The 27,672-nt window shown below is 40.0% G+C and overlaps 1 protein-coding gene across 1 annotated transcript in view; it reads right to left on the reverse strand.

Moving 5' to 3' along the window:
- Positions 1–27,206, reverse strand: part of LOC131688937 (uncharacterized) — a 49,565-nt gene extending 22,359 nt beyond the window's left edge. Inside the window, exon 1 of the mRNA XM_058973572.1 lies at positions 26,562–27,206. Coding sequence (XP_058829555.1) covers positions 26,562–26,747 — 186 coding nt within the window. The 5' untranslated portion in view covers positions 26,748–27,206. The remainder of the gene's footprint in view (positions 1–26,561) is intronic.
- Positions 27,207–27,672: the final 466 nt, after the last annotated feature.

A 27,672-nucleotide genomic window follows, 5' to 3' on the forward strand; every position in this document is an offset into this window, starting at 1 on the left:
CTATTCAAATTTTGGGCTGGAGTGGTACGTAGCCAAAAGGATCACTGTCGTACCTAAGGACGTGAAACTTACCCCCCCCCCCCCCCCCCACGCTCACGCACTGGAACTAAGATCCATCGAAAATACTGGGCAGTTAAGAAACAGGCACTATGGAAGCATCCTAAGGAGGTCAAATCTGAGGAATACATAAAGAAAAAGTGGGTTTCCGTACAGAAGAAGCTGCTATGAGATGTTGTACAGGACATAATGAGTAAAGTTAAACGTAAGGTGCGAGCGTACTATTATGGTATTGATGTTGAATGAAATAAGTACGCAAAAAGTTTACTAATGGGTTATATTTAATCGTCCGAAAGTTAGAAAAGGATCGGTCCACTAGGCAATTTTCTACAGTGTTTTTTCCGTGATGTAATTTGATGTGGGACACCTTTTAATGTGACATTTACATAGGTGAAAACAAAAATGTACTTTATGTTCCATGATAATTGTAATGTAAATACATAAGAATAGTACAATTTCACCAATATGTGAATGAAGACAAGATTAAAAAAAGGATTGAATAAATTAATGTCCAATATAGTGATTTTTATCTCATCCTCTGCGATTTGAATGCACATTTCAAAATTGTTTATGTATCCAATTTATTCGCGCCTTACTGCCTACTGCCAGTAGAGACAGAGAGAGAGAGAGGCAGACACACAGCAGCGTATGAATTTAACTAAACCGAACCCAAACGAACTGAAACGCAACCTTGAACCCTATTTTGATGAACGCAGTCGCATGACGAAAAGAGAAAAAAAAACAGAAATGTTAATCTGGTTGTTTTTTATTGTTTGAGTTTTTGGAGGAACGTGCACTTTTGTTGTTGTTTATTTCCTTGCCGTGTTGTTGTTGTTGATGTTTGAGTGCATGTTATTTTCCTTTCAAAATTATTCCGAGACTATCAAACATTTATCGCTTTATAGAAGAAGACGATGTCATTTGGGCCGCTTAAGGAAAATAGACGTGGCCTAATCGGTGATAAAAAATATCAACGTATATAATTGTGACCGAGCAATATATTGGCTTCTGATGATCAACTCATATATGTGTCTAGCGTTTTTCGAACTTGGTGCAATTATTGTAAAAACGTGTGGGCTTAAATGAAAATATGGATCGGTAATTTTATTCAAAAGTTCTGACGCATCACAAGATAAGAACCAAAGCTGGTGGTGGAATGTGTGCAGTATTGTTCCTACAACCGAAACCGAAAGAGAAAGATTTTCACACTCATACTATAATTGCATACGATCATCCAATGTCAATCAGACAAATTGATAACGAACATGGAACCGGACCACAAATGATGACACACGATTCACGTTTGCAGACTGAGAATCACCGGTTTGCTTATCAACCTCTTCGTTGCCTATTTTTGTTCCACGAAGCTGAAGCTCAGTTCCATTGGTTGGATGATCCTGGACTGTTCTTGTTGGTCCCTCCCTCAAACTTCGTGCGATGCTCTTCAAAAATTTTAATTGCTTATTTAGATTACTATTGTAATACGAAAACAAACTTGAACCCATGTTCCAAGAGTATGTACTCTTTTTGAATTAGTAATCTCAGTTAGGCTCTGATGAAACAAAATCAGCTTAATAAACAGTCGTTGTTATCATTTTTTGCTCTGCCAGCACGGATCTAAGGCGCTCACTGGTCAATAGACGTAGGTTGGAGCTTCGAGCAGAACGGATAGTGCCAGTAGGATTGTTGTACTAGTTCTATAATTAACCAGTGCGTTAAGAATCTACTGCAACATCTGTCGAAAGAGCAGATAAAGTTCCGTAGCAAAATGTAGCAAAGCCTTTGGTTTTTATTATTAGCGCTATGTGCTCGTTAGAACTTCGATTTGGGAAGCGGGCGGTTCTTCGGCTCGTGGATGTTTTATGTTAATCAGAACAGATTTATACGGTAATTCGATGACGGCTGTGACGAGAAATGTCGGCGGTAGTGTTTGCTTTAGTACGAGCGATTGTAGCTGCTACCAAGATGATTAAAGTATAAAGGCGATACAATGTCAAACATGCTAATGATGCATTATGGATTTTTTTACTTTGAAGGCTTTGTGCGTTAGCACTACTAAACCATGGCTGTTCATAAAATAATTTTAAAACACTTCATTTTTTCAAGAGTTGGCCTACTGGAGCTGTAGAGCTAGGTTCTCAGAATGGCTCCATGTCAGAATCACTCACTACAATTGCAGACGAGACCCTCTAAAACACTGCTTAAGGCCGATTGTAGCGGGCCATGATTGCGAATACGATATTCATTGCACGGTTCAGATGCGCTGGCGTAGACTTCGCGATGGCGTGTATCATCGCAAAGGGCTCAAGCGTTTGTACGTTGACGTGTTCGATCGAGTTTACGTTTGGATATGGCGTTTGCTAATGTGTATTCTAGGATGATCGCGCGCGGATCGTGAATCTGATACTTAATTTTCGGTGTACGGTTCAAATGCTAGAAGAAAGTGAGATCTTCCATATCATCAGAGTTCCCGGTCATGTGGCCATGGAAGGTGTTGTCCAGTGGCAGAGGTGGGAAAATACCGGTTGAAAACCGGTACGGTAAACCAAATCTCCACACGTGTGTATGTTTCCTTTACGTTGTGTGCGGTCTTACCGCTGGTTGTGTTTCAACGAGTTTCGTTTACACAGCACCGCGTTTTGGTTTTGATTTTCGTTTACGGGTGCACGAGTATGGTAAGGAAACACGTGAATAACGAAACCAAACTTGGGTTGTGTTGCGGTTGTGTATTCGGGTTGATGTTTATCGGCTATGCTAGTGTTGCTAGTATTTTTATTAGGAATTCTAAACAAATTTCTTTTGGGTATATTTTTTCAGTAATTGAAAAAATGTCTTCAGACCAGAGGCGACGCGTCGGTACGTTCAACCTGTTCACTGAACAGGTAGGAACAATCAGACGACCCAAAACCAAATTTGCGTTAACATTACAGCAGTAGCACGTAAACTATCTTTAATGAAAGTAATAATCTCCGAACCTTAATGTTCGATAAATTGATCTGAACGATAAAACAACCTAGCGTATCCAGCAGTGCTTTCCTATGACCGGTTCAACCAGAAACATGCACGCATCTCGTACTCTCACCGTATGCTCTAGAGGGAGCAGCTGCATGAGCGACGGCTGGAATAGCAGCGTGAGTGTCATGGGCGAGGCTCTTTCTATTCTCTTTTGCGCCGGCTCAAATCAAATATTGAACCAGCGTACATTGCTGCGATGTACATTAGGGTGGGACAAAAATTAGATTCCGGCTCCGAGCAACTTTTTATGTACCATTTGGGTCCTAGAACAACTGTGGAAATTCTTAGCTCGATCGGTGAAACTATATTTTTGCGCCCACTGTTTAAAGTTTACATGGGATTTTGTATGGGAAAATGAACTTTTACAAAATAATTTCTCCAGGAGTCGCCCATTACTTCTTAAAAATAAATCGTTACGTGGCTTTTATAGGAAATTTAACAAAGAAACAAAGTCTCGAAAACCACGAAACGATATGACGCTTGAGAAAAAAGTTATTAAGCAGAAACCGATTGATGGTCTGACGATTGATAAAATATTCATTTTTTCTAGCACCACTGCTGTTGGTTGTCCAATTATACGCAATTTTGTTTTAATCCTCTCTTAATGTGTCTAAATCGTTTATCTATAGTATTTGGCCACTTCGAAAGGTTTTGAGGGATAAATTGAGGCTTCTTTTGTACATAATAAGAAAAAGTTAAAATTTTTGTATATAATTAGATCGTCAAAAGCAGTGATGCTATGAAAAGTGAAATTTTTGTCAATCTTCAGGGCATCAATCGGTTTTTGCTTAATAACTTTTTCCACAAGTATCAGATCGTTTTGCAGTCTTCTAGACTTTGTTTCCTTGACAAATTTCCTATAAAAATCAGACATCTACTTATTTTTAGGAGATAACGGGCGACTCTTGGAAGAATTAATTTGCAAAAGACAATTTCCCCATATGAAATCCCATGTAAACTTTAAACAGTGGGCGCAAAAATATAGTTTCACCGATAGAGCTAAAAATTTGCAGAGTAGTTCTGGGAGCTAAATGGAACCCAAAAAGTTACTCGGAGCCAAATTTTATTTTTTTCATATAACCATGTCCCACTCTAATGTACATATGGGCGTTGGAGCTGTGTGCAAAACGAGAGCGCTTTATAATTTTCAAAAACCTTGCGCCGTACGTTCATAGCTATTGGTCGAATGCTTTTTTTCTTGGGTAGCCTAACAGAATGTTTCTGCCCCTAGGACATATCAGTTACAAGCGCGTATGTATTTGGTTGGTTCAACTATAATAATGAACCATCTACTTTTGCATCAAAGAAATCGTTTGATGTTTGCATTTACATGCTAAAAATATATCTACTGAATGTGTAAAACAGACAAACTCAAATCAGGGGTTGTTCTAATCATGAACGCGTGGATGTTAAATGGCTGTTTGCTACGATAGTTTGCGAGGAAAATCCAACATTCAAATTTCTATCAAATTTGAAAGAATTAAGGTATTTTCTTCCCAAGTAACAATTGAAGTTTTATAGCATGCTACAAGTGCAATCTAAGTTTTATGAGTGGCTATAAAACCATTATAAAAACTCAATTGTTACTAGGGTTAATCCGGTTGACAAATGTTTCAATCTATCCTAAACAGAAGGACGAATAATTCTCGGTGTATAGAAATTAAGATTCTACATTGCAAGTTAATTCAAATCATACAACGATATATAAGTTTTAATGTCTTTATACATGGTTGTATTGCTTATGTTTCTGTTAAGAAATCTTTTTCAATTCTAATTAGGTGGCAACCTTCTCGGATATGTTATATATTTTTTGTTCTTTTTCTACGGTAAATTAAACATTCTACAAGAAGTTTGTTGGACAATTCACTGGTGGGATTTGACAACAAATTTGTTTTGGTCAGCTCCAGCGAAATTTTCTGTCGACGAACATTTTTCATTGGTCCTATTTGTTAGATGTTGGATGAAATCGACGACGAAAGAATCAGCTGAACAGAAACGTCTCATAGAGACGATTGCGACGTTTCAAGGGTTTTGGGGGAATATTGAACAGGTTGACGGTGGAACCACGCGTCGCCTCTGCTTCAGACATCTTCTTTGTTCAAAAAAAATTATGTTCGTGGTCATAAATGGCGATCCTTAATTCAATATTGCAACATTTTCATAATGATTTAACATCAGGAAGTTTGCAATATGGGTATGTTTGGTGTGGGAAACTACCCAAAAATCGAAAGTAAAAGGAAATTTAACAGCCTCCGCTATTTCTATATATAAGATAGCAGATCAAAATTTAAGATGACGGTATATTCAAGATATTCTGTCATCTAGAATCACGCGACATGGACATTTTCAATATACGAAATATGTCAAAAGATCGCAAAGTGATTGGTGACAATGTGAATAATTCCATATTAAATTTGCAAAAGGGCGAATAAGATTTGTAAACAAACTTATTTTGATGGTTTGTCTTAATTTACTATAATTTCAAAGCAGAAAACAATTGAAATTACTTCTACGAAGGGTAAAAATTTGCATTAACGCACATTTTTCATTAAATTCCACTCTGCAGCAGACTAATGAGCGAAACAAGTTTGTTTACAAAAAACACTTTCGTCATTTTGACGAATTAATATTGAATTTATTTTTCATTCGAATATTTGCGCAAAATTTTTTACATTGAATTGTTCTGCATTTGATTTACATACACACATCGCCTGGTATCGCCGGAAATATTTATTCCTTAAAGACACTTAGTTTCCAACGGCGGCCTATTAAATGAAAGTATTCTTGCTATTCGTTAGTTGGTTGCTGTTCACAATGAACTAAGTTTTTTAGTAATTGAATAATTGAGTGGTAGTTTTCTCTAAATTCGAATGTTTGCGACCAAACCTTCTAGAGGACCTCCATAATGTGTCAAAACGATGTACAGAAACAGCAACAATAACAGAAATATGTTTTACCTAAAGAGACTAGAATAACAAAGAGACGCCATGTTCCGTTTGGAATTCCAATTTTACTGTCAATGTCATTCCAAACGAACAAGAGAGTTGTCAATCGTAAATGTTTAGCAGTATGTGGCATTGTTTTTAAGGAAGTATTGTTATGCAATTCATTAAAATTACTAAAGATTTTAAAGATAACAATTATATCCTCAAACCAAATTTGTTACAATTGGTTGTGGTACCGAAAGTCCCGGGAATACCGACCCATTTTGTCAGTACCATACAATTTTTTTATAAAAATATGTGAGTCGGTCTAAATGACTTTTAATTATATTGATTACCTTATAGATAAATCGTTGAGCTAACACCTTTGTGGGGGAATGAGTGAAGAAATCATCATAATAATGCTAGAAGTTAAATATTAGTAGCTCCAGTTGTACTGAACGGTTTGTTTGAATTCCTGCACTATTTTGTCGAAATTAAATTTTAACGATAAATTTCACAATATTTACATCCAGTGTAAGAGGCGTAAAATTTTGCTTTTTTTTTTTATTTAGACTATGTTAGTCACATTTTCTTTTTTACGTTTTAACGACATTCAATTAGCTAGAGATTACTGGGTAGGGAAAGTTATGAAACTTAGAGCCATAGTACTCAAGTGAGAGCAAGGATGTGAAGTAAACAGATCGGAAAACTAGAAGTGGCAGGGTCATTAGAACAGGCTTAATATCGTGCGGGCTTAATTTTTGCCTTCTGATAATGAGGGTCGAGCTTAGGCAGAATAACTACGAATCACCCGAGTTCACTATCATGTGTCCTTGATAAAGGTGTGGCCTTTATCAAGGACACATGATAGTGAACTCGGGTGATTCGTAGTTATTCTGCCTAAGCTCGACCCTCATTATCAGAAGGCAAAAATTAAGCCCGCACGATATTAAGCCTGTTCTAATGACCCTGCCACTTCTAGTTTTCCGATCTGTTTACTTCACATCCTTGCTCTCACTTGAGTACTATGGCTCTAAGTTTCATAACTTTCCCTACCCAGTAATCTCTAGCTAATTGAATGTCGTTAAAACGTGTAAAATTTTGATTTGTTTTTTTTTTTATTAGTGACATTCAAATTGGTGTCCATTATTTACTGGGTGGCGCGTAATAAGACTATGTCGTCGCTGTTGTGCTATCTTATGACAAGCGCCATTTAGCACATTTCGAGAAAAACGCTTTTTAAAATTTGAGATTGAATATCTTGTAACTTATAAATGGTAAAACCAATTCAGAGAAGACAATTGATGCTTCTATCTATTCTGTATTAATCTCCCAAATATTACAAAGATCGGTGAACTGCATTGCGAGTTTTTACTAAAAATGTAAACAAAAGTCGCACTCACACGTGTCATAGGTGTGTATTGATGACAAAATTTGTATGGCGTGTCATAATCGTGCATGGAAAATTTTCCATAGAGAAAAAGCATCAATTATAAACTTTTATTCATATCTTTAGTTTAATTTGGTCTATAAACAATCGGTTAGATGCATTTTAAAGGAAATGAATCAGGGAATCTAGAAAAAAAAAATAGTAACTTTTGGTTGCAGTGTTGCCAAATACGCTATATTTCCAGTTTAAAACTTAAACTGTGTTTTTCTCGCAACTCGTGTATTTTTCTTTTGAAAATTTTTATGCCATTGTGTTCCTCAGACATTTTTATGTATAAAAACATCTAAAACTTCAATATAACTTGAGTAAATTTGAAGATATAGTGATATGAAGCAAAAAACTAATAATTTCTCATCATGTTTTTCGCTGTATCTTAGTAACCAAGTAGAATTTCAAAATTCTGAAAATGCCACTTTGTAGAGATTTTTCAGATAAGTAATGTGGCATATCTAACTCAGTTTGCCCCAAAATGGCGTTTGTCATAAGATAGCACAACAGCGACGATGTTCTAAGTCATGTCTGTATTTGGTTTGCTCTTAGACCTTTATCTATAAAAGAACGAACAGCGATTTAGTAGCTATCAATTTTAGACTTGGTGTACTGCTTCAAATGGGACGATATGTAATTATTGGTGATCGGAAAATTCAGCAAAACTTCATTGTGTCCAGAAAAGTAAGGAGCCTTGGTATGTATTAGAGAATACTAGACAAACGACATAAACGTCGAAACCAATTTACAGAAAAGCAAGAGCGGAAATGCGAGTAACCTGTCCGGATTTACTGCCCTTCTCGCTTTGATTTACTGTTGTTAATAGGGCTTCTTACATTTACAATCTGTTGACGTAGATTGACATTAATATCAATTTGTATGCTCTAGACAACTTTTCCGAATCAAACATATCTATATTGCTCGGTTTCATGCAATTATTCGCCAAGACAAGGTAGCGGTATACGCCATCTTGGTTTTCAGCATTGAAACAAACATCAATTGTTGAACTGTTAACAACTGCTCAGAACCAGCTATTTCGATATTGCCTCATTGACTTTCAACAACTAATTGAACTCAATTCAGTTGTCTATTCGGCAGCACTGTACACGAATTCACTACTTCTTCTTTCAACCGCAGCACCACGTATAGAAACAACCAAGCTAGGTTTTCTAAAGCCGAACCGAACCTAACGCTGCTAAGAATACATCAACACAATTTGAAACTCGTGCACACATATAAACGGTGCTGAGTGACTCGGTTTGGTTTTAGAAACTAAGACTCGGTTGAGGTTTTGATTTCGTTTAGCGTGTGAACGAAATCAAAACCGAATACGATGTGCATCACTCGTTTACACGTGTTGAGATGTTGACAACCGTACCGGTGAATTTACGTACCGGTTGGTTTTCTTACCCACCTCTGTCCAGTGGATATGAGAGCTTGCTTTTATTAATTGGTCCAATTGAATGCATGGACCTAGACTGCTGGTACCAAGGGTAGGGATGTTTATAAGTGCTGCGACGTTCATATTATCACCGGGATATTATCATGTCTGCGAGAACGCGGGTGTAGGTTGCATAGATGATCGCGAAGGGATTAAGGATTTGTATGTTAACGTCCTTGTCGCGTGCATAAAATTTGTATGTGGCCATGGAAAGTGTTGTTTAGTGGATATAAGCATAATCTTTTTGTATGGTACACCTGAAGGGAAGGCATTGGACTTATGCTATTAGGGCAGAGGATAGAGAATTGGAGGTTTACTCCTGAGACCGCATTTGTGAATTTATAAGTGCTAAATTGTTCACTTAGTCACCGGGGTATTATTCTGTTTGCGCGATCGCGGGCGTAGGTGTACGAGAGAGATTGTTAGTGTTCATGAGAGAATAAGCAATTTATTGTGTTAGTGAGTGTTAGCATGGCTCTAATTTAAAATATAGCAATAAAAGAAAAAATAACATGCCGAATAAAAAAGGAAAGAAATTAGGTAGAAGCGAAATTGATCGATATATTTTTGGTACACATGTGTAGTGGAAAAAAAAATTCCTAAAAGTACCAAAAACCAGACTAATGAAGTAGAAGAAGATAACACATATAACATGCAATCACACTACTCGAAATCGTCTAAATTCCAGCGAATGAAACTTATGTACCATTAACGACAATTGCATTCCGTTAGAAGTTTTTCATGCTATGCTGACTGGGAATGGACGATTCACGCGCGTCGGTAAATTAATCGTACCTTATTTATCCAATCCGATCTTCCCGAATGAGTCTAATCAAATGCACCAATTGAACGCCAGTAAAAAGTGACCAACGAATCCCAAGAAGAATTACCCACTATTCTATCATATACGCCAGTTCTGCATCCCAGACGAACACATACACCGATAGACATACGACTAGCACATAACAATTGTACATTAGTACTAAAAACTACAATTATTACAACACAACACAACTAATAGAGTTATATTATATTAGATTTTTTTTAATGCGCCTGTGCACATTGACAAAGTCGACCGAAAATCAGATTCCCAATGACAACAACAATTTGAACAATGTTTGCAAACACAGCCCACAGAAAAAGTCAGTCCATAGCGACCCGTCAGTTCACCATGCCAGTGCGCAAAGGTTGTTGGTTGACCGTCAGTTTTGGACTGGTGCAGAGTATGAAAAAACACAAAACATAAAAAGGCTCGTAAGCCCTGTTGGTCTTCTCGGTGTACCGCTATCGAGGCGTAATTCAATAACCATTTAAAAGCAGCTGTCTGTCAGAGGTTCTTTACAAATGATGCACGAATATGCTTGATGATGTTTGCAATACCGTCAAACCCGTCAACCTAGGCCCTTCCCGGGTATGCAAGTTTTAAATTTAAAAACAAAACTGTGCAAAATCATAAAGCCAAACGCTCTGCTGGATATATTATTGTTTCAGATCCACTTATACTTTGAAAATTCTATATGAGGAATTTCACGAAGATCCGTCCGAAAATGTTTGAAATCGCGACCGATCATATTCGGTTCCGTTGAAACTATAGACGTTTCACCGGCATAGAAGACTAAACAGTTTTCATAGTTAATGACGTCATTTTCACTCGAACAAATTTTTAAAAGGGCGTATGTTTGTATATAGCATGTATATAGCATCAAACAAAAAATTGTTTGATTACCTGAGAATGAGCTACAGAAAATGAATACTTCTGCAGAAAAAAATACAATGAAAAAAAATGCGCCGCTTTGCAAAATTTCTCTTTTACTACAATGTTGTAAATACCCAACTTCAAAAATTTGTTCGAATCGGCGCAACTAAGGTCTTTTTAGCAATTACTAGGTTACTAAAAAAAACTTAGTATCATTTCATAATTTAAGAAAGTACGGATTTTAATCTCTAGAGATACTTCTCCAATCCTACGCACTGCCCCTACTCTGCCTCTCCCCAGTAACCTCATAATCAAATCATACGAAAAATTCTCGCACAAAGTAGTTACCACTGAAATAGTTTCACCTGATATTTGAAATCATCTTGGCCGCTATAACACCGGGAGGACGATGACTAAAAATAGTTTCTACACGACACTAAAAGTTAGTCCGTATCGGTATATGCCCAGCCCCGCCATGTACTCTGTCCATCAGTGAAGGCTCGAACGGAACATGAAATATTTTGACTGGCGCTAATCAAAACAATAAAGTATATTTTTAAAACAACCACACTCGGATCATTCGCTTACAAGCTAGCTGGTTTGTGGATTAGTTCAGTTTCTAAGCTATGTTACGCGACGCAGTGCTGGAATATATGAAAATTTATGACTAAAATAATTTTTCTAAATTTCTGATTCGATTTTGGCTCAATTCATTGATAAGGAAAGATTATCTTTTGGGTAACATGATCTGCAAAAGCCTAACTTTAAAAAGAATAAAAAAACGTGACATCCATGTCGGGTGAAAAATCTGAGAATATTAATGAAATCTTTTTGCTTTCGTTATAATCCTTGATAGATTCCAAAAATAAAATGACCGCGATCGACCAGTAAACACAACAGTATCATTAATAAACCGGCTCGCGAGAACTGATATTTATGTATCTCTTTTTATCCCCCTTGCTTGCTGACCGTTTCAGTGGGTCAACCTGCGTGGGTTTTAGCATGTTTACTTCCTATACTCAGCGCGTGTTGTTTACTCATTTAGTATTTCGCTAGTGAACCAATCGTATCTCAACCAGTCGACGAGTTAACCCAAGGTAAGCACATCTCCGGAATCCAATGCTACCAGGAGAACTGAGGAGGAAAGGTTACCGTCAAAATGCAACGTCAACGGACGGTAATTGGTTTGGCAGAGGCGTTTCAACGGACCCGAAGAAAAACATGCCTACGTCACGAAATTCGACTTTAAAATTGTTGGAAGTGAAAAACAAACGGTGTAACATCAACGCCAAACAATCGGTCACGCTCTACGGAGGTGATATTGGATCGACGGTAAATGTATAATATGCCGCCTCAAGCGCTAGATCAGTAGAATAGGCACATGTAGAAGACATTTCGTTAATCAGACAACACCCACGGCTTCAATAATAATGCTGAAGTGACCCAAGGAACATGCACTCCCTACTATCCTTTTCAAGGGAGAATAATTTGTCTTACTTGCAGTATTTCTATGGTCGAAAAATCCAGGTGGTGTTCTGAATCATAACCGAAGAAATAGCAAATCTGCAAACTTGCTTAGGTTACCAGTTTCGGCACGCTTCCTGCTCGTGTGTGTCCTGGTGACTCGTCTCCAGTAATGAAAATGAAGTTTTAAAACAATTATTGTTTTGTCCGTTGTTGGCGGATTTTAATTACTAATCGGTAGAAAAATATCTAAAATATTTTTTTTAATCTAAAGATTTATTTGAAACGGCTCAATGCGTTAGCACAACTGAGCCGTGGGTCTTTTAATTTTTTTACAATAAGTAAAAATATAAAAAAATGCTAACAATATCGGTCTGCCAGATCTTGTTGACGCAGTTTGCTGCTGCGTGTTGAGATCCTTTTCTTTGGCGGCGAAGCCGCTTGGGGGTTGTTCAGTCTGCCTTCTGTCGCGTTATCGTTCCCGTCCATGTCATCATCGGTACTGCTTTCTTGCTGTTCACGATCATTTGTCTTATTTGTCTTGTTCTTACGGGTCGCTGTTGTACATCCGTCTTCATTGGTCTTTGCTTCTTTATTGGCGATGCTAGTTGCTGGTTTAAGAGCGGTTGTCGTGGTCGTTGTACCTGCATTATTGGTTAATTGGGTCGTTGTTTTTGGTTTATCTGAAGGTGTTGGTGGCTGCTTGTTAGAGTTGGATGTAGTAGATGAGTTTTGACTAGTTGCTTCGGCGCATGTTTTTCCGTAGTGGGCTGTATAATTACAGAATTGGCATGTTGGGGTCTGCCCGGAATATGTGATTAGCGTTGTTTGCTTATAGGTCACGCCATCCTTCGGTGATTTGCATTCGATAGTCATGTAAGAAGGTATTGGTTTAGTCACTCGCATTCTCACAATACGAACGCCATTGGGAATGCCGGTGAAAAAATTTCTCCAGGTGTCATTCGTAATAGATTCTACTTCTCCATATTGCGACATGATTCGTTTAATATAATCTTCCTTAGTACGCGGGGCCAAATCATGGATACGCGCGTCCTTTTCCATATGCACAGGGATCTTGATCCTGGTGTTATTAAATTCGACCTCGTGTTTCATGTCGTTCTTTGCAATGAAGTTTTCGGCCTGTGCTAAGCTTCTAAACGTGACCAAAACACAGTTTTTACGTGATGTAGCTGAATGTACGTAACTTCAGTGAGATTAAGCTCCATTTTCACTTTAACCAATTGTTCCACTTCCTGAACTGTGGGTCTAACACGAGTTTTATTAAAGTTGATCGAAATAGTGTTATCCCGATACAATTTGTATGTGCACTGATATAGAACAATAGCTAGTATGATTCACTAGTGCCTATAGCCTGCTATAGCGTAGCGATTTTTTTTGCTTCGGCTTTGTGCGATGTCAGAAGATAGACTGATCTGAAATAAATTGAGCAGAAGTTGAAAAAGTGTAGAATGTCCATAGGGGGTAACCATGTAAAACCATCACGCAAAAATCGGAAATTTACACATTTTAGTGTATGTGACTTTTTGGACTTTATTTACCAATTGAGCCGTACTGTTAATAATTCCCAGAAGTAGCAAATGAACCTTCCTTCAACTTGATTCAATCCCAGATTTGATCATTACAATCAAATTAGAATGTGGATCGCGTACTCTCAAAATACCACAATCATGGTGGCTGATAGTGCGGAGATTCTTTTTCGTGGCGGTGCAGCATTTTCCACGTCGCCTGATAAGTCCTGAGATTGATATTTTCCGTTTCCTTGATTCTCGCTGTTGTCAATTCTATCATCATTTGCTGTCTTGCAGATTGCTACATATTTGACTTTAGTCTTTAGTTTAGACCGTTAGTCCACCTTCCATGTTTCCTGTCTTCTCATAGGTGGTGCTGGCTGTTGTTGCACTAGATGTAGTTGTCATTGGTTTACTATTCGCTGTTGATACAACAAATGCTACCGTTTGGAAAACTGCTTGCGATTTAACTGAAGTCTTGGAATTTGTTTTGGTTATGCTATGTGTTTCTGACTTGCGTGCTGCCTACAACAACATTTCTAATATAGTGAAACTGAATTCTTTGATTTTTATATTTGTTGATGCATATTTTAGTCTTTGGTAAATGTTCCTCATTACGATACGGGGCTCCAGTTTCGACGCACCCGATGTCCAGAATGGCTGTACAGACTCGCCGACAGAGAAAATTCATCACTAAAGCTCAACTCAGTCGATATAAACCTCACTGTCGACACGAAATTAACGCTTTAGAATAACTTATTCGAAGCCGAAACAAATGTGTTTTATTTCGCTTATAATATAAAGAATCATAACATGCCGAATAAAGAGAAGAAAAAGAAAAGATGCAAAGAGCTTGATTAGAAGTGTATAAATCGACCGATATTAGTTTGGTATACATCAGTAATGGAAAATCAAACTAATAGATGTACCAAAGAAACAGACTAATGAAGTAGAATAGAACAACACATGTAACATGCAATCAAACTCGTCTAAATGCAGCAAATCTTGTATATTTACCATTAACGACAATTACATTCTGTTAGACTTTCATCAGCTAGCCGGGAATAGATGATTCACATGCGTCGGTAAACCCTAATTCCACCACACAATCCGACCTTCCCGAATGAATAGAATCAAATGCACAAACTAAACACTGGAAGTATTAGCCACTATTCTATCATATACGCCAGTTCTGCATCCATTCCCTGACCCAACTGTCACAAATACTCGGACGAACTACATACGACTAGCACATAACAATTGTACACTAGTACGAAAAACTACAATTGTTACAAAACCACAACTAGTAGGTTTCTACTTATGTATTTATTAAATTAATTTAATTATTAAATTATTTTATTTAGTCTATGTACGATGACGAAGTCGACCGATACATGGACACACAATGACACTGTGAGCCCCGTCCACGAATACCGCCATCAAATTGTGGAACAATGTTTGCAAACACGGCACACAGCAAAAGTCAAATCACGTCGGCCACGTCACCGCACACAGACTGGTGGTTGAGCGTTGGTATGCGCAGGTGCAGAGTATGAAAAAAACATAGAACATAAAAAAGGCACATAAACCACTATCGAGGCGTAATGCAATAACTATTTTAAAGTAATTTTCTACCAGAGGTTCTGTAGCACTGATGCATGCAATATGCTTGATGATGTTTGCAATACCGTCAAACCCCTCAACCTTGGGGAGGGATGTAACTAAGCTAAGCCAAATAATATCTGAAATATAGTTTCGATGTTAACATTTTGTACACAAATCTCTCTACTTCACCTGGGACCCTAATTCACCTTAGAAATAATACTGTGTAACTCATATAATTATACTTTGAGGCGTGATACGCGTTTTGGAAGTCAATAAACAGGTTTAGCCTGGAATGGTACCACTGTATGTCTGGACGTGTGGTCGCCACGTTTTATTTGGTTTTTTTGGTAGAGCTTCCTCTGTTCATATAGTTTGGCGTTGTATCGTTCCCAGATAGACATTGGGCAGTGTTGGCGGCTAAGCGGTTGTTATCTCAACTCCCTACCTCCGGTGGGACTCTCCATTAGGTACTGTGCGGACGGCACATGAAAACAATATTTTTGAAATCTGTCATTTATTTAAAAAACGTGTGTGTAAATAAAAAATGCTTGTTCTCTACACTTTGTTGTTTCCTCTTTTACTTCCATTATCGCTGCCCTTACAATTTGCAATTCTCAATTGCAACTGTACGTTTGTACTTGTCCAGTGTTTGTCTCCTCGTATATGTACGAAATCTGTACTGCCCATATAAGCATAAGAGTCCCATATGGATTTTTGTCGAAAATGAGATATCTGTTGGATTGTATTCTGTATCACCACTGAATCATAATGCACAAATTAGTTTATCAGTTTTGTTCAGAAAATATCGAAAAAAATACCAAAACATGGTTGTCCCATCCATAAGGCTCAATGAAAAATGTAAATCTTGAACAGCGTTTTTCTCGGCTTGCTGTTTTTCAATATGGGACTCTTATGCATATATGGGCAGTGTATCTGAGCTGCAAAACGGTGAGTCGACCACCTGGAAGGAGCGTCCAACATAGCTCTGGTCCTCACAAGTCCCTACCTCATGCTTCCGCGGATCATATGGTTACAACGACCACCAGCTAAGAGTTGTGTGCTTAGCTGGTAGTGCAGCTTGGGCACTGTTGTCCTTCTGACTTCAGCTAGATTGAGGAGGTACGTCCCGAGCGTCTGTTCACCAAGGAGGTGCGGCTCAAACAGCGTCTGTTCTGGTATCCAGCGGCTGAGTATGAAATGCTGTATCGCGTCAGCTATACCTAAGGTGGCAGCCCCACCAGCGCGATGTAGGTAGCGCGACCCCGGTAAGGTAGCCTACCGAACTCTCCCACTTACCACGAAAAGTGAAGAAGAAAAGAAAAACGAACGATACTTTCGGCAACCGACCCGGCTACGAAATAAGGACAATGATTGGAAACGCGGAACATGGAATGTCAGGACTTTGAATGAACCCGGACGAGTGAGTCTTTTGGCTCGAGAACTGCAGACGGTTGGAGTGAGCGTGACTGCGATTCAGGAGGTGCGGTGGCCTAGAACTGGAGAACGTGAATTCAGGGCGGTGAATCCCATCGCCAACACTCCCTTCAAATACAACATCTACTATAGCGGCGGCGAAAAGGCAGAACATGGAGGCGGTTTCATAGTGATCGGCAAGCAGATGAAGCGTGTTATAAGGTATAAACCGGTTAGCGAGCGAATCTGTGTATTGAGGGTACGAGGCAAATTCTTCAACTACAGCTTGATCAACATCTATGCACCGACAAACGAAAAACCCGATTATGTGAAGGACGCGTTTTATGAGTGTCTCGACAAAACCTTCGGAGAGTGCCCAAAGCATGACGTGAAAATTGTTATCGGGGACGCCAACGCTCAGGTCGGTAGAGAGGACTTTTTCCGTCCAATCATTGGTAAGGACAGCCTTCACTCTGTAACCAATGACAACGGCCTGAAACTAGTGACCTTCGCTGCAGCTAGAGGGATGGCCATCAGTAGCACTTACTTTGAACGCAAAGACATCCGTAAGCACACCTGGATGCACCCGAATGGCCAAACTTGCAATCAAATAGACCATGTCCTGGTAGACGGCCTCGGATGTTATAGATGTGAGGACCTTCAGAGGACCAAACATCGACTCTGATCACTATCTCGTTGTCAGTAAGATTCGAGCACGGTTATCAACCGTAGCGAACTCAAGAACTCAGCGACCGTTGCGTTTCAATAGCCATATTGCTAAATACCCAGCGCTTCTCATCAGAAGGTGTGACGGACGAGTACCGCCAGAAGCTTGATGAGCGGATAAGGGGAATCAACGTAGACGACAACCTCAACAATCTGTGGGAGTCAATCCACCGAGCGGTGAGCACACCAGCGCGAGAAGTAATAGGTACTGCTCAGAGACGACCAGGTTCGATGAGGAGTGTCAGAGAGTGACGGATGAGAAAAATGCTGCCAGAAGCCGTTGCTGCCAGAAGTGTTAGTGTCTGGTACTCGGCAGAACAGAGAGCGGTACAAGGAAAGGAGCCGAAAAAAGAATTTACCGCAGAAAGAAAAAGCAGTATGAGGAGAACGTCATTACTGAGGCGCAAAACAGTATGGAACAAAATGATGTACGGAAATTTTATGAAACTGTCAATGGCGTACGGAGAAAAACAGCGCTGTCTCCCGTCATGTGCAATGACCGTGAAGGTAACTTACTGACAGATAAAATTATGGTAGCAGCCAGGTGGAGAGAGCACTTCGAGACATTGTTGAATGGAGAGAATGTTAGCGCGTCAACGAACAGAATAAAGATAAGTGACGATGGACAAGCTGTTGAGGCTCCGACGCTAGAAGAGGTGAAAAGGCAATCAAAGAGCTGAAAAACTGTAGGGCTGCTGGAAAGGACGAGCTCCCGGTACGGTGAAATACTTCACCGTACTCTGTTGAAGGTATGGGAAGAAGAAGAACTACCTGCTGACCGACTAGAGGGCCTCATTTGTCCCTTATACAAAAAGGGACACAGACTGGAGTGCGCCAATTATCGAGGAATATCGCTCCTCAATTCGGCGTACAAAATTATGTCACGTATTCTGTTCAACAGATTGAGGCCGTTGGAGGAGTCTTTCGTCGGCGAATCCAAGATGGTTTTCGTGAAAGCCGATCAACAACGGATCAAATGTTTACCCTGCGACAGATCCTAGATAAATTCCGGGAACACAACTTGCAGACACACCATCTGTTTATTGATTTCAAAGCGGCGTACGATTCAGTGAAAAGAAACGAGCTATGGCAGATAATGGTAGAACATGGTTTTCCGACGAAACTGATTAGGCTGATTCGTGCAACGTTGGATGGATCGAAATCAAGTGTTCGGGTTGCGGATGAGATTTCGACGTCCTTCGTAACCTTAGATGGATTGAAGCAGGGTGATGCGCTGTCAAACTTGCTGTTCAACATTGCTCTTGAAGGTTCCATCAGGAGAGCAGGCGTACAAAGGAACGGTACCATCGTCACTCGGTCGCATATGCTCCTAGCATTTGCGGACGATATTGATATCATTGGAATCGACCGCCGAGCCGTGGAAGGCATTTGTGCCTTTTAAAAGGGAGACAGCAAGAATTGGCCTCACAATCACCACCAGCAAGACGAAGTACATGATAGCTGGAAGAATATGTGGGTCAAATAGTGATGTTGGTGGGGAAGTGGAGTTAGGTGGTGATAAATTTGAAGTAGTGGAAGAATTTGTGTACCTTGGAACTCTAGTGACGGGCGATAATGATGTTACCCGCGAGGTGAAAAGGCGTCTTGGAGCTGCAAATAGGGCTTTTTACGGACTTCGTTGCCAGCTGAAGTCCCGTAGTTTGCAAACGAAGACAAAATTCGAGTTGTACAAGACATTGATAGATCCGATTGCCTTGTACGGCCATGAAACGTGGACGTTAAAGGAAGTTGATTGTAGAGCGCTCGGTCTCTTCGAACGTAAGGTGCTGCGAACAATACTCGGCGGTAAAGAAGAAAATGGCATCTGGCGCATGAATCACGAGTTATACCAAGTATACAAAGGAGTGGATATTGTCAAGCTAATAAAAAACGGCAGGCTGCGGTGGGCTGGTCATGTGGCACGAATTCCGGAAGAACGACAGGCGAAGATAATATTCAGTAGAGAACCGGGAAGAGGACTCCTTGGCAGGCCGTGTACACGATGGCTGTTTGCAGTGGAAGAGGACCTAAAAGCACCCAATGTCCAGGGTGACTGGAAGAGATTGGCCCAGGACCGGGTCCAGTGGAGGAGAATTCTTCACTCGGCGTAGATTCAACGAAACGAATTGTTGTCCATCAAGTATCAAGTAAGTATATGTACTAAATCTTGTTTGCGTCCCTGTCCGGAAACAAATGTGTTTGTTGTTTGTCTTCCTGTATAGCGTAAATTTGATATCTCAATTACTCTAAAATACTTCGACTATCTACTTCACTTTCAGAATGAGTTTCATTCTACTTTCATATGTTGTTTGTTTACTATGTTTCAATCCACAGTGGTCCAAGAAGCGAAATTAGCGGGAAACAATTAATTACGCTTTCATCTTTGGATTTCGAGATTTGGTGTCTTAGAAAAAATTATTGTATGTGACAAACTGCATCTTTTGGCTGAAACGGTCTTAGGGTGGTCCTTAAAGTGTCAAAGTTGTAGAAATTATTTCAAATTTTAGTGGAGATAGAGTGATACTTTCTTCTGCAATATTCTAGAACAATCAATTCTGAGCAACTTTGTTGAAGATTCTAACTTTGTATCCCAAACAGTTTTCATTTTATAGTGAGTTCCATGTCATTACTTAGGGTGTCTCTCAAAAAACAGTTTTCTCCGTACAGTTTTTTAGTGTGATTTTTCTCACAAAAGTACTCTTCTACGTACTTTTAGAGCATGATTAGGGGCAACTTTTGCTGAAGGAAGAAAATTTTTATCTTGTCTGGTTCAAAAGTTATACATAATTTTCACTGAAAAATGCGCCCTTTTCAAATGTCGATATCTTAAAAGGGGGCAAACGAAAATTGATAATTTTGATTGCATTTGAAAGGTTGTACTTCTGCTTTTAATATATTAAAAAATTGGAGAACGCTTTTTTGTCTTTCTCAAATAAACCAAAATTACGTAGAAGCATTTTTGCATACATTCCTACAGCGCTCATATAAAAAAATATTTATTTTACGGAGATTCTGTGAATTTTTGCCAACACTTTTCAAGAATGCAGGCTGTTTTATTTTGTAGATAGGGTAATGATCCTATTTTAGGTTAGGGTGCCGTTCTATATCACTAATGCCGACCTATAATTTGCTTCCAATCATCGCCAAGATTTTTTAAAATCTTCACACATTTTCAAGCTTTTTGAAATACAGTTATGTTCCGATCTACAGATTTATATTACAGATATTTACGAATATGTACAGATGTATGTCTGTATCATTCACTGAAATTTGATTAGGTGCATAAATATTGTTTGGCTTTGTGACTGTCATTAAACTTTGTTTTGATTAACTTCTTTTCTTCAAACAAGTTGCAATTAAACCCACACGAATTTTCAAAACTGTCGTTGTTTTGGTAAACCACTCTGCAAAGCGCTTGAATACAACATGTGCAATACTAAAACTAAGCATTATTTTGATTATCAAATGGTGAACTGATAAGAGTTCGACTCATGGTAGCTAAGATGTTTGGAAACGCTTTCCGCTATTGGACATCTTTAAAAGACGTGCTAATTATGAATTTTAAATCATCAAACATAACCCTATTTTTACCATCTTTTGTTAACCATTTTTGTTAACGTCGGTTCCAACAGCATGAAGTAACAAGTTACTTTACGCTTGTCCGGACATGCCGTAGGCTCAGGTTATTCGCATTTCTATTGCCAAAAGACCATGAATCCTACGGTAGCAGACAAAGGGTTAAGTCGCCGGTAAACTTTAAGCTTGCTCAAATGACCCTTCCGCGCTTTTCTAAACTTTCTCCCTTCAACTCCTTGCTCTCCCTTGAGTACTATGGCTCTTAATATTAAAAAATATACTTCACCTTCCAGTCCCTTGCTAATTAGATGCCGTAACAACAGTTGACAAACATAACCCTGTACCATAAAAATGTATGTACAATACCTAAGTAACATTTAAAGTTTTATAGCACACTACAAGAGCAATCTAAGTTTTGAGAACTCCTTCAAGAGTGTCATAAAACTTCAGTTGCTACTTGGGTAAGGTTCCTTTACGCAGGGAATACGCGCGTAAAAGACTTCAGTGTATATTTGGTATTTGCATTCTCGCTGGCTCCATTATTGTTGGTAGTATGGTAAGGTGGAAGTAAGAGGAAAGCGATTCTAGTTTCTATTGCGATTGCATGCAAGTTTTTCTTTAATATACAAGTTCTCAGGAATAAAGCAAATATTGACCCTAACGCATTGATTATAATTCATATGCATTTCAACGATTGTACATAGATCGAGTAATTGATGATATAGTGCGGCACCCCAACGAATAGGCTCAAAATATGGTCATTACACTATCATCAATATGAAAAGCCTGCAAATGTATGTGGTCCTTGAAAAGTCTTGGTAAAAATTCACAGAATCTGCGTAAAATAAATATTTTAGGTTATATGAGCGCTGCAGGAATATACGCAAAAATGCTTTTACTTAAATTTGATTTATTTGAGATAGACTAAAAAGCGTTCTCCAATTTTTTAATATATTAAAGGCACAAGTACAACCTTTCAAATGCAATCAAAATTATCAATTTTCGTTTGCCCCCTTTTAAGATATCGACATTTGAAAAGGGCGCATTTTTCAGTGAAAATTATGTATAACTTTTGAACCAGACAAGATAAAAATTTTCTTCCTTCAGCAAAAGTTGCCCCTAATTATGCTCTAAAAGAACACAGAAGAGTACTTTTGTGAGAAAAATCACACTAAAAAACTGTACGGAGAAAACTGTTTTTTGAGAGACACCCTAAGTAATGACATGGAACTCACTATAAAATGAAAACTGTTTGAGATACAAAGTTAGAATCTTCAACAAAGTTGCTCAGAATTGATTGTTCTAGAATATTGCAGAAGAAAGTATCACTCTATCTCAACTAAAATTTGAAATAATTTCTACAACTTTGACACTTTAAGGACCACCCTAAGACCGTTTCAGCCAAAAGATGCAGTTTGTCACACACAATAAATGATTCTAAGACACCAAATCTCGAAATCCAAAGATGAAAGCGTAATTAATTATTTCCCGCTAATTTCGCTTCCTGGACCACTGTGCAATCCTCTGACAATTTTATCGTTATGTTCTTCCTACAATTGCGATACACTCCGTCGAATGTCAGCGCATGACAGCTACTTTGCTGCATCCGTCAAATCCGACACGGATTCAACAGTGCATCGGCCAGTGACGGCAGAACATTCCACGACCCGTAACCCTGTTCCGCTGTTCGCATCCATTTCAGAGCTACTAAACTCCATCACGGTCAGTTTTGCTATTACTTGCCTATATCATCCACTGTTGATGCGTACCCAGGCCCGGCGAATTCGTTCATCGCCGGGCGCAATGACTACGCGGATCCATCGTTTCCGATTACTCCCTTCGACTACGTAGACCAAGTCTCCTACCCTTAAAGGTTTCTTCTTATCGAAACACTTTGTCATTTGACTCAGTAAAGGAACTGTTGGCCAACTGTTGCGAACGCTGGAACACGTCTCGAAACGCCACTACTGAATGAGATGGGGGAAGATTCACGATAGGCTGATTCTGGAAGAGCCTCCGCAATGATGGTTTGAGTGAGGACATCCGCTTCACCAGACTGTTGCAACCCGTACGTTAACGGGCGAGAGTTTATGATGTTTTCCGCCTCAGCAACTACCGTTTGCAGAATTTCGTCTGTCAACTGTCTCCCATCATCAAGTGCCACGAATGCCTCCTTAACCGACCGAACGAGACTCTCCCATACTCCTCCCTTCTCGCACTAGTCAGTTGATCCGCACAATAATTTTCTATTTCTCGGACAACATCATCCAGTTCCTTACTGGCCCCTGAGAAGTTCGTCCCATTTCCGGACAGAAACTTCATCGGCCAACCTCCGCGACCAATGAACCGGTGAATCGCCAACAAGCACGACCAAGGAGTTTTTATTCTCAGGTGATACGATCCTCAAAAACGCCGATCAGCCATGTTGGTTTTAGAAACGACAGCTAATAACATTGTTTACTAGTTCTCTCCATATGTTTGCTTGGATTTCAGTGGGTAAACAATGTTATTCGCTGTCATTTTTCTTCCCCGCAGTCTAAGCACCTTGAGCACGACTGCGTAATCAGACCGTGAGACTCCTCCAGGTGCACTGCGCGGGTTACGAAAAAGGTGAACCGTGCGATCCTTATCCGTTTGGCGTCCTACAGTCACATCAAATGCGCCCAAATATTGCACAATCGCGTAGCTAACGAGTCGAAGATTGGGTGTTATCCGTTGCATTGGTAGCGAAGCCATACGTGGTACTCGAGGACGCCTTCAATGAGCCTTACACCAGACGAAAAACGACGATACCATTGAGACCACTGCAGAATGTGAAAGAGCTGTTTCAGCTCGTTCTTCACCGCCGGTCGATATCCGTGCCCGCTCTTCTCGTGATAATGCACGATTCAGTGGTGATGCGGTAGAATCATTGAAAAATATAAATCGAATGACAGCAACTCTGCCTTTTCAACTCTACCCTTCGAATTATTCCGTTTTCATCAACCAGCGGAGTAAGCTTGTAGGGGGGACTGGACTTCTCGATTGCCTACCATTAGCTCATCGGACGATCCTTGTTCCTGACCAGCACTTTCATCTCATCGGCCAAACTTTTCGGCTGTGCCATCTACATCAGCCGCAGTTCTGCTTTCTTGTACTCGGGTGTAGTACTCTGCTCTGCCTACTCGTCCATCGTCCTCATCAGAACTGTTCACTTGGAGCAGCTTCTCATCGCGTAACATCAAATGAACCTGGAGGTAATTTTCTCTTCGACCACTCTTCCACACTGTCGTACAAAAATTGTTTTCCACATACTCACCGACTTTTGGGGTGTAACCACCTTTACCTCATTTGGTTATCCGCCACATTCAATCTTGTCGGAACCCTTCGCCCATCTGTCAGCTTAGTCAAACTAAGAATGTCGCCGATGCGAAAACCGACAAATTGTTTGTAGCGGCGCTATCCCGATCGAATCGCACCACTTCTTCGTCGATCCAGAACACCACTACTGATCGTGAAGTTGTGATTCTCCCCGATTGTTCGTGATAGCTTTGCCGCAAGAACCTGCCAGGAAGCAAAACCGGAATCGGAATCGACACCTGCATCAATGGTGCTACATACGCTGGACTTCTCGCAAGTGAGCACTCAACCTTACCCCGCACGATTGCAAGGATTCGTATGCCGTCTGGCTGCCATCAGCAAAAATGTGAAGACTCCTTCGACCTCGTCTCATCTCGCATTTTTTCTCTTGGGAAACCTTGCCATACCCTGCTTTCCATTCGGCCGCAAAACGGAATTCGTCTTCAATCGAGTGACAAACGACGCCTAGAACACGTTCTTATTCGGTGTTCTTGTTGCGGTTAAAATGCACTGCTGAATCGACATTCATTTTTCCCATCGGTTCGACAAATCTAGCAGAGTTCGAATTGTTTATGAGGTGAGCTGAACAGGGCGATCACATGGAGCCAAAGGTAGTAACATACATAACTTACACCTGCGGAGCCTCTGCGCCTGCTTGTCTTCAGGTCTGACCCGGATCTGGTGAAATATTTCTTGTATGTCACCACCACAGGCTACTGGCCGTTTCTGATCTCTCTGCGAAGTAGAACTGGCATATCCGGACCTTCGAATAACTCTGAGCTAAAAGAGACTCCGTTCACTGGTGTTAAGGCATCCCAGACCACACGCATCTTATCCGCCTTCTTCGGATTCATCACGACATTCATCGGTAGATACCACGCAAAGGTTCGTGGCGTGCTCTTCAATCCGGCATCACTTGCTTTGTAAGCGCAGCTTCGATTTGGTAGTCTTCAATTTGCTGGCACGTTTTTCTTCAAGTCTGAATTCCTGTTCAGTTTACAGTCTGGCCGGAGCTTTCATCCGGCGTACAGTCGTCGGATAGCTGGCAGGGAATCGTCGTGCGTCTTTACGCCACAGCAATCCCGTTTCGAAGCCATGACTCGCTCGCTTCGTCGTCGTCTCAAACATCTCTCAAGCTTTTTTCTCCTCTGCTGGTTCCGGTACGTATTTTGTGGAGATGTTAATTGCTTACTGGAACAATCGAGTGCAGATTCAGGTAAGCGTGCGCACTCGGTCTTCTGCTTCCAGAACTATACACTGTCCAGCCAATCGTTCGGCTTACCGGCCCGTGACTCCAACAGAGCAAATAAGTGGACGTTGCCTAGCCCGAGCAAGATTCTCGGTTTTACCAACGAATAGTCTTTCACCGGAACGCCAGCTAGATGGGAATAGTATTTCAGCACATCTACGAATCGTACGGTTCCTAGATATTTTGTCTACTTTTGCGGAGGCATCCCATACAAGCCATATGCTGTCAGGCTTTTTGGGGCTCGAAATTGTACCAAGCGGCAGGTATACAATTCGGCACTGATCCACACGATTTAGTTCTTCCGCATTCGCCCAACGTGCGTAACGCTTAGCTAGGTACTCCAGGATCTTACTTTCAATTTTTTTTCTTTCGATGCGGGATTTATTGAAATTCTTTCTAGGCAGTGCAGTCTTGTGACAGCCATTCGATAGCTGTGCGGAAACTCAAAGGTAGAAAACTTCCACAGCAGCTCACATAACGTTCGCCAATTCTAGAAATGGTTTGTTCAAGAATTCTAGATGCACGCTGGGTGCTTGAAATATTATAATCCCGATCCCAAAGCTTAAAAGCATGTTTCTTAGGGCCAATGATTGGCTCCTATGGAAAACAAAATAAACTCGAACTTTCCTTACGTTTTAACCACAATAGAAATAATTCGACATAACTTGTATATTACGCTAAGCGGCTCATTTTACCCCAGGTTCCCTGACCATATGATATATTTGTTAGTGCTGTTTGCAAATCTTCGAGGATTGCTATCAATTACGTCTTTTATAACAAGCATTAGGATATGAAAGGCTGCATTGTCGAAATATTAAACACTATCAACCAAATTAGATTCACCGGAGCCGAAAGTTTTTCTCTCCCAGCTATGTAACTAGAGAAAATAACAATAATGACCGGCACAACCTACGGGGTCGACATATCGCGATCGCTCGTCAGCCAGCCAGATCGGAACAAACTCTCTCGTCGAAGATCCGCGAGTTTTGAGCCGCAGCAGCAAACATCAGTGGATGTGAAATAAATAACAAACAAACACACAGAAGAGCCAAAATGAATGTAGAAAAAAAATCGAGAAGCAGCACTCACCTCTTTAAAAAATAGAAAATGGTCGTCGCTGGGTGTCGTCGCCTTTGTGGCCGATTCTTGCGGATAGTGCTGCTGCTGTTGCCGCTTCTGAGACAAATACGTTTCCAGGTCAAACCGGCGTAGAGATTCGGTGTCCGATTCAACCAACTTCACTACGATATTTAAGCACTTGCAGCTGATGGACATTTTCGCACTAAGGCTCCTCTGACGTTTTTATTATTTCTTCCGACACTTGCAAAAGTAATATAATATACGAGAATGTAATCTACAGATTTGACCAAAAGCCCATCCAAATTATCGACGGAAGGACAACTAACTTCGCAATGTTACTTTTCACTTCGTCTACTTTGTTCGTTCCGAGTTAAGCTTATTGGACGATTCCACAAAGCACTATTTTTTCACTAGTAAAATTGTCGGCTTCTCCTACTCCGTATTATCTTTCGCAAACTAGCAATATTCCAGTGGGTCGCAATATCGATTTGCTAGGATATTTCTCGCCCTGGATAGCTACTGTCTTACAGAATGTCTGCCGAACAAAATATGGAACCACTCGATCCGGACTGATCTACGCGAAGAAAAAAACCTGTCGACGGAAAACCAGCTCACTGCTCACTGAACTGCGAAGTGCGAAGCGCTTTGATGGATTTTGACTTTTGTTTTCTTTCTTCGCCGCAAGCAACCAACACATAAAATCCAACTCCGACATCTAGTGACGGATGAATTCAGGGGTGACCAGATGAATCGATTTTTGACATTTCATTCAATTTAACGAATTTATTTAACAGATTCAAAAAACTACGTTTCGAAAGGAACCGAAATAGCATTGTGAGCCTCTCTTTGTTCACTTTTTCTTTCGATTATTACGATATCACTGTTACACTTTTTGCTAATTTTCCAGTACATATCGAAAGCTGACGATTTTTACTAGAATACTATGCAAATGTTAAAACGAACAAGTAATGAACAGAAGAGAAAGTAACCAAAAAGAATCATTCATCATTACTTACGACTCAATCTAAATTTTCCATCCAGGAATATACCATAAAACCACAATTTTCACTGTAACAATACAGTAATTTTATAATTATTTACTTATGTTATTAAGAAATCA

The sequence above is a fragment of the Topomyia yanbarensis genome, chromosome 3 (assembly GCF_030247195.1).
Source record: "Topomyia yanbarensis strain Yona2022 chromosome 3, ASM3024719v1, whole genome shotgun sequence".
In the NCBI taxonomy this organism is placed as follows: Eukaryota; Metazoa; Arthropoda; class Insecta; order Diptera; family Culicidae; genus Topomyia; species Topomyia yanbarensis.